Genomic DNA, 13,093 nt, shown 5'->3' with positions numbered 1-13,093 from the left:
ATCCTATTTCCCCCCCGTTGTTGTTGTTATTAATAATAATAATAATAATAATAATAATAATAAATGTATTACATAAGTATAATATAATATGGAAAACAGGATATTGATTTGCAATAGTAGGGATAATCGCTGATAGCAACATTCTTTTTACTTGTATACACATATGATATGTATATTGGTAAGCAGCTGGTACCTTAGACAGTATGGGATTAACCGAGCATGGGATTATTTATTTCCTATGATAATAATAAATTGCCTTAAGGTGACCAGCAGCCTCTCCTCTGCAGATATAGTAGTCCTCCAGATGGAGGTGGTTTTCATGAGGTTTGATTATATAATTTCCAGGAAGAACAGAAATACCAAAGGAAAAAAACAACAACATTTTCTCCACATTTCACCAACCAATCCCACTTGAGATTGAAAAAGTCCCACACATGGATGTGTATATACACCATATTTAGTGATGAAAATGCATCCTGGTCTGAATGAGTAACAGATGCTATACATCAGATACATCCAACTTGCTAACATGTACACAAACCTTTTATTTTAGATGATAAGAAAGCAATTGCTATGAAGCATCATTTAAACTTGAACAACCTAGATAATACAGCAGCATGTGTACAAAAAAAAAATAAGTTTTATTATCTTTGCTACTTACTTATTTGGCAAATGCTAATCTATGGTCCAGTGACTAATAAAGTTTCAATAAAGCTTCTCCGAATCTTTCGCCAGTGGCGGAACTAACGTTGGTGCAGCAGGTGCTGGGCTCCGGGGCCCATGGAGATTATGGGGCCCGCGGCAAAGGGGAACTAGCGAGCTGTGGGCCCTGGATCCCTCCTTTCTTCTTCTCTGCACCAGCAGCCCACAGCTCGTTAGTTCCGCCTCTGTCATTCACATACCTCTAATTACTAGCGGTTTGCTGTTATAGGTGTTCGTTATCATCATTATTATCTCCTGAAATAAATATTACTGCATAATCGCTACAGGAGCTGTTATTGAGCAAGCTATGTGTCATCCAATACCTGACGCTATAAAAGAAAAAGAGATTGGCAGGTGTATCTAGGTAGATCTAGATGAGCATTAAAGAGGGTAAACGAGGGGTAAGGGTGTTTTTATTTCAAATAAATGTGTCTTGTAAATGGTGTGTGTCTTAATGACATTTTCCCTTGTGCTAGTCAGCACAGGGCTGGTTAAACTTAGTGGGAGGGCCCATTGGGTTCCCCTTAGGAAATACAGCCCTGTCCTGATGTGCCTAGGGCTGGTTTGGCACTATGGCAGGGGGACAGATCCTGACTGGTTTAGCCTAGTACTAGTACTGGTAAATTCGAGAATCCCCGATTCTGCCAGTACCAGCCTTGGCTGGAAGTGCTAGGGCTGGTTAAGCTTTTAGAAGCCTATCTGCCATTACTTCCCCTTCAGCATAGTCTGTAAGAAGTGATACGCCCTTACTATACTTATACCTATATCAGCCAACCCACTCACTCCCCTGATCAGCCTCTAAACGCTGAGAGGCTGAAGGGGACACATGTTTCATTCTGAGAGCAGACTGAGAAGTAAATTACTATGTTGTTAAAGCAAGAGCAAACTACCATTAAGCAGCATTTATTTTGCCGTGTTATATACAAGCCCTAGCAATTTGACATGTAAGTAACAAACAATATATTTTCAAAACACAATAGAAGGATATTATTTTAAGCATTTAAAGACTTAAAGGGTAACTTGGAAAACATTTATACACATTCAGGAGTATTTGGTATAAACTGATACAAAATGCAGGGTACTTGGTAAACATATCACATGACAAGGGGGCTACTTTGGGCTGGGTCACTGGGCTACTTGAATTGTTTTCCTTTAGATTGTTCCTAATATGCTGCTGAGCCGAGTCTCGCCCGATAAAATTTGCCAGACAGTCAGCTGGGTACACGGTAATAAAAGGTTGGGAAACCATGGTAGAATCTAGAGTTTCTCAAACGTTTGCTGCCACGGACCCAAAATTACTTCATTTCCTTAGATTCCATGTATGTGGCAATAACTAGCGAGCCGTGTGATGTGCACTACCAGGAAAATACTTATTGCATTTAGTTTTTGTTATTTGTTTAAACCTTTTTACTAGTACGTTTCTTTCTAGCTATTGCAATCTTTTAACAATGCCATTTAACATGCATCTACTACTGGAGCGTCCTATTCTCCGCAATTAAACGTTATTACATAAAATAATTGTTCAAATATACATTGTATTAATTGCCTTCACTTATAGACAATTTTTAGACTATCTCAAAAGGATAGATTGATCCAGCGCTAACATTCTTTAGAATATATTGCTGGTCAAATGCATGTAACACACAGCACACTTATTATGCACATAAACAACTAACCTACCACTAAGAAATAAGACATGGACATGACACTATACAACCTACCAATAGAAACCTGCTTTATATGTGTTTGATTTATCATCAGAATTGTGGATTATGCTGGTCAGACACTGGATGATCCTGACACTCGTCCAGGGCAGGAGCTACCACTAGGGGCCTAACGCAGTTACCTAGGAAAGCAAGGTTTAGGTGGCACTTCTCAATATCAGTGATGGGCTGGGAGTGTGGCTATGATATAACAGGCCAGAGCCACACTTCCAGTCTGACACATGAGTAGAGGAAATCTCCCCCACAACAAGGAATTGGCAGAGGATGCAGTGCCTGAGGGCAGGGAGCCCTGTATATTGAACAAAATAATTATTTTCAAATTTGGCTGCAATACTGACTTAGGGCTGTTTTGGGCATCATGCGGGACAAAATAAGACCTGCTCCTGTTCCACCCAAACTCTGCCCATAAATTGGGAAATTTGGGGTAAAACTCAGTGTTTCTTTTAGACCCACCTCTTTTTGCGGGCCGCCAATTGTGATGTCCCACTAAAATCGGGATAGTTGGGAGGTATGATTTTATGTATTTGTGAATGTTACAAGTAGCATATATTATATAGACATATAACATACTTACCTACTTTCTCCTTGCTTCGTCTGGGAGAGAGGCGTGCCTGGAGGGCGGGAGGGGGCGGGGCGCGGCCAATCGTGTCATTTTGGCACAGCCCCCTCGACGGAAATGCCGTTTTGTCGCGGGGGGCGGGGCCAAAGTGACGAGGTTCGGCGCAAAACGCGGCATTTTGGGGTGCCAGGTGCGGGATGCGGGAGTCTGGGAGACTGACCTAATTTCGGGAGTCTCCCGGACATTCCGGGAGTTGACAAGTATGGCATATATTACATAAGCAACTTGTATTTTACGTTTAGTGTCCCTTAAAAAAAATATATAGGAGGAACCACTACATCAGCATCTCCTGATTAGTTGTTGGGAGCATATTCTATGTTTCTATAATTGCAATTTTGTATGCTGTAAGTTTCATAGCTGTACCTGATTATAGGACAAACATTTGTGGAACAGAACATAAAAGGCATATTTTATAAAGTGTTATTTTGACAATGGATGGATTTTACTCATTGCAGTTTATTTGTCTAGTATAGTAAAAAAAAAGTGTCACCGGTTACTGGTTGCACAATTGTGTGCTTTTGGTCTAGGGGAGGAGGGAGAGCAAACTTGCTGATTTGACCACTTACTTCCTTAAACACTGAAACCACACAGAAGCCTATTCTTTCTTCCTCTCAGCTTTTTACTTCCCTGTTTTATACACACTGTGAAAACTGCAAGCTCTACTGCCAGCTTACCAGCCTCAACGTACCTGCTTCATATAGACGTAACCAGCCGTTCACAATGAATCAATTCCTGCCTGAGGACATTAAGAGCATTATAGCAGGTAACTGGTGAGGGGTGGGGCTATGAGAAGTATACTGTACATATAGAGACATCATTCAGCATCTAATCTGTCTTCTTGGATCTATTTATTTCAATTAACCATTGTGGAAATGTAAGTTATGTTCTTTTGTAACATAGATCGAATTATAATGTTATGTAAATTTTTAGTTCTTTTTTTGTCACCAAAATTGCATGCCATTATTTAGTGAGATGTTTCCTAATTGCTATGACATAACATATTGTTATTGTCTTGTTTATGACTGATCCTTTCTATCAATTTGTCCTTCCTTCCTATTATATTGCATGTTATTGTCTTTTAAGTATTATTACATTAAGCACACTAACAGAATAATATTGAAATTTTTGCAAACACAAGACATATAATGTGATTTAGCAGTTCGTATGGTTTTATTTGTATGGACAATTATCACTCCCATCTCAGTCCATAGGAAGTTGTTACTATATATATTACATGATGTCAGATTAATGGGTGGAGCCAATCAGGCAAAAACCTGTCTTCAAGCCTTGTACAACCACACAACTGAACTGAGACTGAGGCACACATTTGTGAATTAATGTGCCACATTAGGGAAATAAGTAGACATTTGGGGACTCCATAGCAAAAATATGAAGGGGCTAACAAGGTTTCTAGTGAGGGACACTCTATCCTTCAGTCTCTCCCTCCCTCTAAACATCAGTTCCATCCCCCTCAGGGGCGCACGGAGAATTGTCAGGGAGGGGGGGGTTTCCACCCGGGCCAAAAAAAAACCCCCCAAAAAAACAAACCGAGAGAGAGAGCTGCCGTTTCGTCAGATCTGTCCTATACAGCAGCTGCGGCGCTGTCTAAGAAGCGTCCGCGGCGGTGCTGTATGCACTACAGCCCCGCCAGGGACGCTTCTTTGACAGCGCCGCGGCTGCTGTATAGGACTATAGGACAGTGGCCACTTAGTTAGCGCAGGGGGGGGGGTTTCTAGAGACTCAGAAACCCCCACTGCATGCGCCACTGCCCCTCTGAGTTGAATTGTCAAGGCTGGCTTGTGTGCATGACATTGTGGGATTTGCAATGTCAGTGACAGAGGAAGCTCAGTTCACTCCCTGCTGACAGTGGACACCACACTGTTCTATTTTGAGTGCAGTGCTTAGAATTAAGATGACTGGGGGGCCAGTGGGAGGGGCTACCAAGTACCAGGTCATTGGCTCCTTTGGGTGCCCAGTGGTGATGATGATAATGTGGGCTTTTACCCCATCTGTCCATTCATGGCCCCATCTGAGCCGGATTGTGGGTGGGGGAAAGTGACTGCTTGATCCAATAGTTCCCTATTGGTCTGTATGGTCACACACCATAGGCTACGTTCGCTTTCTCGCTTCTGCTCGCTGCACGTGCAGTCTACAAAAAGACTCAGAAAGGAAGCCACACAACTGTCCAAGGTTTCTCTGTTCGGCCCTGGGGATGATAGAGGGGACAGAGCCCGGAGAAGTTACACTCATGGTCCACATGGTATATTATTTTACAGTTATATAGGAATTACATTCTGTTTTTTAATGTGTAGGTTGGAAGTAAATGGTAAAACTGACTTTATAAATCCATAAACCCTATTGATTTGTGTTTATTTCAAGGTGTGTTTTTATTTTACATTGCCTTGCATGATTGCTAATGTCAAGGCCTAAATGTGATATAAGAAATGTTGTTGGAACACAATGTTTTTACTTGTATTGGCAAATGATAATGTCCTTATTGTTTCTCAAAGCACCGATCAGTTTAGAAAACATTTATTTCACAACTGTTGACAGTAAATATGTACAGCCCATTACACTGATAACACAGCTGTCATTATTCTCCTTACATTTCTGGAATATGAAAGGCTTTCATCAATTGCCTTCCTATTGTATTGTTCAGTGGACAGTTATATGGGGATAACAAGTATCTCTTACATGCCGAATACATCCCACCTCCTCTCTGCAACATCTCTCTTATCGATGTAGCTATCTAGATTTTGTTGGTCATCCCACTGTATTCAGATGAAGGATGTTTTAATATTGTCATATTTTCTCTTTTCCCTCCCTAATTTTCTTTTGTTCGCCCATTCCCCTTTTGAATAAAAAGTTTAAAAAAGAGCAAACTAAAAGGGCTTATACACTTGGGATTACCTCCACCTCTTTAATGGATTTTAGTGCCAGTGCGGGTCCTCCTGCTGTTTGCAAGCAGTCAGAAAATAGACCCAGCAGGGAAGACCTAAAGCAGATTTAAATATTTGCTGAGATGGGAGGTCTGTAGTGAATGTGGCACCTGACTGGACAGGAGCTGTTGCTGTCCAATCAGGTGGTACATTCGCAGACAACCAGTTATACATGGCACAGTGAATTGTGCTGGAAGTAGAGATGGGCGGGTCCGGTTCCCCGAGAACCGAACCCACCCGAACTTTGGGTATCCGAGTACCGAGCTATAGAGTACTCGGTACTCTCCCGCCCGCTCCGAATCCAAATCGAGGCCGAACGTCATCGTGACGTCGTCGGGGCTCGGTTCTCACGATACTTCAAGATTATAAATACACGCCTCCACAACAATCCATCGCCATTTGACAGAGGGAGAGTGCAGGGTGTAGTCACAGGCTGATTAGAGCAGGGACAGAGAATCCAATATTCTTTTTCCAATTGTTGTAACAAAAATCGCTAAAGAAGAGAGGAGGATAAAGGGGTTTTTTTTCTTTTCATTATTTGGCACTCCCCAGTGCTTTTGGGGTGTCCCCCCTAATTGTGCATAAATATTTCTGGCTGTCAAAATTACTGTCAGCAGTATCTACCAACTAATTTTTAGAACTCCCCAGTGCTTTTGGGGTGTCCCCCCTAATTGTGCATAAATATTTCTGGCTGTCAAAATTACTATCTGTCAGCAGTATCTTACCAAATAATTTTTAGCACTACAAGTGCTTTGGGCTGAGAATGGAATCAAAGCAGTCCAAATATGAGCAGAATGAGCAACCAGGTTCTGTCACCAGTCCTGATGTTAGTGTTCCCAGTACGTCATCTGGGCAAGGCCATGTCAAACTACAGAGTGTTTCAAAACCAGTCCAAAAAACAATATAATTTTTTTTTTTACTGTGTTGAAGCGAAAAAGAAGTGTTACTGAGCAAAAGTTAAGTGCCGATAAAAAAAAAATATTGCCAACATGCCATTCTACACACGCAGTGGCAAAGAGAGAATGAGGCCTTCACCTTTGGCTATTAGTGGCAGATCCCAAAAAAGTTACCGAGCCTACAATTGGTGCACAACTACTGTTACGCGTCAAAGCCGAGCTGCAAGATGACAGTAAGGCATTAGAGGATAATGTTTGCTCTGATTCACAAATTACATCAATCCCTATGGAGAGTCCATCCAACAGTGGGATGTCTAATCGTGAGCATTCTGCCAATGTGTGCCTTAATAGCCCGAGTGTAGCCGGTGATACACAAATTGAGGATGCCACTTTGGAATTAGAAGAGGAGGGGGGAAGATTTGTGTAGGCGACGAGGGCGCTAATGAGGATGTTGATGAGGTTGAGGTTGTTTGTGTAAGTCCTGCACCAGTGGCAGCAGTTCTGGCACGTGACAAGAAAAAGGCCATTGTCATGCCTGGGCATAAAACAAAAAAATCCACTTCTTATGTGTGGAATTATTTCTACCCAAATCCAGACAACAATTGTATAGCCATTTGTAGTGTATGTCAAGCCACAGTCAGTCGAGGGAGGGACCTTAACCATCTTGGAACCTCGTCTATGTTACACCATTTAACGAGAGTTCATGGCAAAGTGTTGGGAAAAGCTGAAAGTTCTTCCCAAAAAATTACAAGCACTCCATCATCAGCTAAGACCCTCCGCTCACCGACATCCCGACGGCTACAAAATACACCCACCACACCATCCTCATCAATATCCTCAGTAGCGCTCGGAGTTAGCCCGGCATCCCACTTAAGGCTGGATGACTCCTGCACTATTATTGATTCCTCTGAAGAAAGCGTTAGTCCCACTGCTGTTGCTGTTGCTGCTGCTGGGGGTGAATCGTCATCCCAGAGGCAGGTCAAGAAAATGAGCAGTCCTACATTTCAGCAATTAACTGTGAAACAATCATTTGCGAAGGGAAACAAATATGACAGCAGTCACCCAGTCGCCAAGCGAATCACAGACACCATGGCTGCAATGTTAGTGTTAGATCTGTGTCCAATCTCCACAAGAAACGCAGCTGGTTTTTCACAGTTAATTGAGGTTTTGTGTCCGCGTTACAGAATTCCATCGCAAAACCATTTTTCCCGTAAAGCAATTCCACAACTATACCAAAAAGTGTGTAAAAATGTAGAGATTGCGCTGAAAAATGCCATTCTGCCCACTGTCCACTTAACCACAAATATGTGGACGAGTGGAAGTGGCCAAACCAAAGACTATATGATTGTGACAGCCCACTGGGTTGGTCATTCACCTTCACCAGCAGGAACAGCAGCAGCATGTACACCACTACGTAACATTTGTCACAGGCAGGCCACTCTTTGTATCACCGGCTTCACTAACAGGCATACAGCTGACAATTTGTTACGCAAACTGAGAGATGTGATTGATGCATGGCTTATACCACTTGGACTCTCCCCAGGGTATGTCATTTCTGATAACGCCAACAATATAGTGCAAACATTACAGCTGGGTGATTACCAACACATTCCCTGTTTTGCTCACACCATCAACTTGGTGGTGCAGAGCTTCCTACGAAATAACCGTGAGGTGCAGGAGATACTTTCGGTGGCCCGTAAAATTTCAGGCCATTTCAGGCATTCAGCCACAACATGTAAGAGATTACAGCAGCTCCAAGAGCAGTTTAACTTGCCCTGCCACCAACTTAAGCAAGAGGTGGTAACTAGGTGGAATTCCACCCTGTACATGCTTCAGAGGATGGAGGAACAGCGCAAAGCCATCCAAGCATATTGCACAAGCCATGACATTGGGAAAGGCGGGGGGATGTATTTCACTCTTGCACAGTGGGGAATCCTTTCAGTGCTGTGCAAGGTGCTGAAACCATTTGAAGTTGTGACGTGTGAGGTGAGTGCAGACTCTGCTAGTTTGAGCCAAGTCATTCCTTTAATTAGACTATTGGAAAAGCAGCTTGAGAAAATGAAGGAGTAGCTGAAAGCAAGCAATTCAGCAAAGTATGTTGGCTTTGTCGATCAAGTACTTAATTTGCTTCACAAAGATCCTCGAGTTATTAAGATCTTGAACACGGATCAGTACGTTTTGGCCACTGTGCTTGATCCAAGGTTTAAAACCTACATTGAGTCTTTACTTGTAAATGAGCGAGATGCGAACTTTTGCAAGGAGCTATTGCTCAGCAAGTTGGCCGCTGAACTGAGCCTCGTCTTGACGACGTGTCCTCCTTCACTTTCTCAAGCTGCTGCTGCTCGTAAAAAAGTTAAATATCCCAAAAAGACGCAGGGAAGACGCAGGGGGCAGACCAGAACAATTTAACATCTGGGCTGGTTTGAAGGATTTTTCCAAAAAATGTCACTTTGCCCATAACTCCATCCAATACGAGTATAAACATGCAAAGGATGGTGGAGAATTACTTTCAAGAGGTAGTTGATATGGAAATGTCAGACAGTCCCTTTCCTTACTGGGAAGAAAAGCAGGCCATTTGGCAACCCATGTACAAACTTGCTTTGCAATACCTAAGCTGCCCACCCTCCAGTGTGTACTCTGAACGAGTGTTCAGCACAGCAGGGAACTTAGTCAGTGATCGCCGTAGAAGGTTACTTCCCAAAAATGTGGAGAAAATGATGTTTATAAAAATGAACTACATCTTCCACGAGGAAGGCCTTCACCATCCAAGACATCCAAGCACTGACTGTTCTCTAATGGCGGATTCAAGCGGCGATGATTTGATAGTCTGTGATGATGACATACACACTGATGAGGGTGAGGATGAAGCTGAAGATGATGACGATAACATCTTTTTAAAACTTTCTATGTAAGTGTAGGGTGCAATCCACCCCCAAAGAGGAAAGGGACTTGTGGCATTTCCATATCACGTACCGTCTTGAAAGGCTGCTGTTTGGGCAATTTCTCCTTAAGGGTAGGGTGTCATAGACAGAGTGACCCCAAACTGGCTTTGTCCATTTCTCTTAATATTGTACAGTCTATAACGGCTGAATTTTTTTTGTATTTTCGACAAGTGGAGGGGGGCCTAGAGAGCCAGAAACCAAACTGGCTTTGTCCATTTCAATTAATATTGTACAGTCTATAACGGCTGAATTTTTTTGTATTTTCGACAAGTGGAGGGGGGGCCTAGAGAGCCAGAAACCAAACTGGCTTTGTCCATTTCAATTAATATTGTACAGTCTATAACGGCTGAATTTTTTTGTATTTTCGACAAATGGAGGGGGGGCCTAGAGAGCCAGAAATCAAACTGGCTTTGTCCATTTCAATTAATATTGTACAGTCTATAACGGCTGAATTTTTTTGTATTTTCGACAAGTGGAGGGGAAGCCCATAGAGACAGAAAGCAAACTGCCTTTTTCCATTTCTTTACATATTTAACTATATGTGTAGGGTGTAGTATACATCCAAAGACGATGGCTGCATTGCCAATATGCATAGATGGAGAGGAAGACAATCTGTTTTGTGTGTAGAATAAATGAAGGCCTACCTACCAGGAATTAAACTGTTTTTTGGACGATTTATTACCTCTACAATTAGATTACTTATCTATGAAACAGTTGGAGCACTAAATTGGGTTATTTTAGGCCCAAAAACATTGATTTTCCAACAAAATAGAAAAACAAAACCAAACAAAACCAAAACCAAAACACGCAATGGCGGTTTTGCAAAACCAAAACACGATGGTAACCCAGATCCAAAACCGAATCCGAAACCAAAACATGGGGGTCAGTGACCATCTCTAGCTGGAAACCCCCTTCCTATAAGGTTCACAAACACAGGGTTCAAGTACAAAATAAAAGTTGGAGTCCTACCAAATTTCTACACAGGGACACAAAAGATGGTCGTCCTGACGTGTACAACTCATTTAAGCTTTTTTACACTTTGAAAATGATCTGGTAATAATCTAAAGCACCAATTAAAGATTAAACAAAATCATAAGGTTATTTTAACAGTATTTACATTTTGATGTGTGAAGTTTAATGCTGACCTTATATGGGCCAATCCTACTGCTTGGCACTGCGGATTAGAGATACTTAAATTATTCAAACCAGTTCAAAATTTGTTTGAAGTTGGCCAATTCACTAGGGCTGGAGGTTTTTGGGCCAGTTCTATTTGGGTGTCACTGCCATGGCCAAATGTGTGGTTCAAAGTTTGAGTTTGAAGCTCAAGTTCGAAGTTAGAGTTCTCAGCTCATAGTTAAAACAAAATAATTAAGATAACCTGTATTATATTGCCTGTTAATGTGTAAATGACTCAATGTTACTGTATGTTTAAACTATTTTTAATATGAACACCACCTTTTAAAAGCTCTTTACAATTTAAGCTCGATCAACTTCAAACATGAAGCAACTTGTTCACCTTGTTCAAATTAAGCTCAATCTAAAGGTCAAGAGTTTATCACAAATTTTAAAACTTTGGAACCGATTCATTGAACCAGTTTGAGAAATACTTTGAAACAAATTCGAGCATCTATACTTAGAATCACCTAGATGAGGGACCAGATATCTTCTGGGGCTTGTTGGTGTGGTTGATGACCCCAGATACACATGCTGATAGAGGTCATCTATGGTCATTCTGATCACATTTACCAATATGCTGGATAATGACAACAACAAATTTTACTAACATTATTTTTCGGACATCACTATCGTTTTGTGTCAACACATTTGCCTGATAGTTGCTGTGATATCACCGGGTATATGGCCACAATTACTCATCTCAATCATTACACCATCAGACGTGTGACAAAAAAGCAGGAAACTAATAAATATGCTCTTTACAGTAGAATAACACACAAGGTAGGACCACATAGTTCTTGCAGGTTCATAGTAGTTTGAATATTTTCTAAAATGAAAGAACTTGCTATAGTTGCTTAGGATAAAAATAACTAGCTCTGGCCACACCTGGCACCTGAGCATGAAAAGTGATCAAACTGGAAAATTACATATTTCAAATTGAATGCAAAAAAATGTATTTCTGTATCAAAGATACTGCGCCTCATCTAGAGTAAATCCATTTAGAAGCAGGAATTTTGAACTTTGGCAAATCCACATTGCGGTTTAAAATCTGTGGAAAGATTCAGAGTTATGGAGGGGCATGCCCTAGTTCAACTCTAAATTGCAGTGTAAAAATAAAGCTGCCTAGTACACTATATGGACAAAAGTATACGGACACTTGACCATTACACCAACAGGAACTATAATGACATTGTATTCAAATACATATACTTTAATATAGAGTTGGTCCCCCTTTTGCAGCGATAACCACTTCCACTCTTCTTGGAAGGCTTTCCACAAGATGTTGGAATGTTTCTGTGGGAGCTGGTGCCCGTTCATTTTGTAGAGTATTTATGAGATCAGACACTGATGTTGGACCAGAAGGCCTGGCTCCCAATCTCCGTTCCAGTTCATCCCAAAGGTGATCATCTGGGTTGAGGTCAGGGCTCTGTGCGGGCCAGTCAACTTTTTCCACACCGAACTCATCCAACCATGTCTTTGTAGTTCTTGCTTTGTGCACTGGGACACAATCATGTTGGAATAGAAAAGGGCCTTCCCCAAACTGTTGTCACAAAATTGGAAACATAACATTGTTCAAAATGGCTTGGTATACTGAAACATTAAGATTGCCCTTCACTGGAGATAAGGGGCCTAGCACAAACCCTGAAAAACAGACCCATGCCATTATCTCTCTCCGCCACCAAACTTCACAGTTGGCATAATGCAGCCAGGCAGGTAACGTTCTCCCATGATCCGTCAAACTCAAACCCACCCATCTGACTACCAAACAGAGAAGCGTAATTCCTCACTCCACAGAACACATTTCCACTACTCCACAGTTCACCACTCCATCCAATGCTTGCCCTTGGTCTTGGTGATGTGAGGCTTGCATACAGCTGCTCGGCCATGATTCCATTAAGCTCCCGCCACGCAGTTTTTGTGCTTACATTAATGCCAGTGGAAGCTCGGAACTATTCAGCTATGGAATCAGCAGAACGTTTGCGACCTTTAGGCATCATGCGACTTAACAGTCGTTGACTCCGCTCTGTAATTTTACGTGGTCTTCTGGTTCTTGGCTGAGTTGCTGCTGTTCCTAAACGCTTCCACTTTCTAATAA

General features: G+C 41.8%; 1 protein-coding gene across 1 annotated transcript in view; it reads left to right on the top strand.

The window, feature by feature from the left end:
* Positions 1 to 3,612: 3,612 nt before the first annotated feature.
* The window catches only part of SKAP2 (src kinase associated phosphoprotein 2), a 221,013-nt gene continuing 211,532 nt past the window's right edge, over positions 3,613 to 13,093 (top strand). Inside the window, exon 1 of the mRNA XM_075212274.1 lies at positions 3,613 to 3,808. Coding sequence (XP_075068375.1) covers positions 3,766 to 3,808 — 43 coding nt within the window. The 5' untranslated portion in view covers positions 3,613 to 3,765. The remainder of the gene's footprint in view (positions 3,809 to 13,093) is intronic.

Source organism: Mixophyes fleayi, chromosome 5, assembly GCF_038048845.1.
Source record: "Mixophyes fleayi isolate aMixFle1 chromosome 5, aMixFle1.hap1, whole genome shotgun sequence".
Lineage (NCBI taxonomy): Eukaryota > Metazoa > Chordata > Amphibia > Anura > Limnodynastidae > Mixophyes > Mixophyes fleayi.
This window is presented reverse-complemented; position numbering and strand designations above follow the sequence as displayed.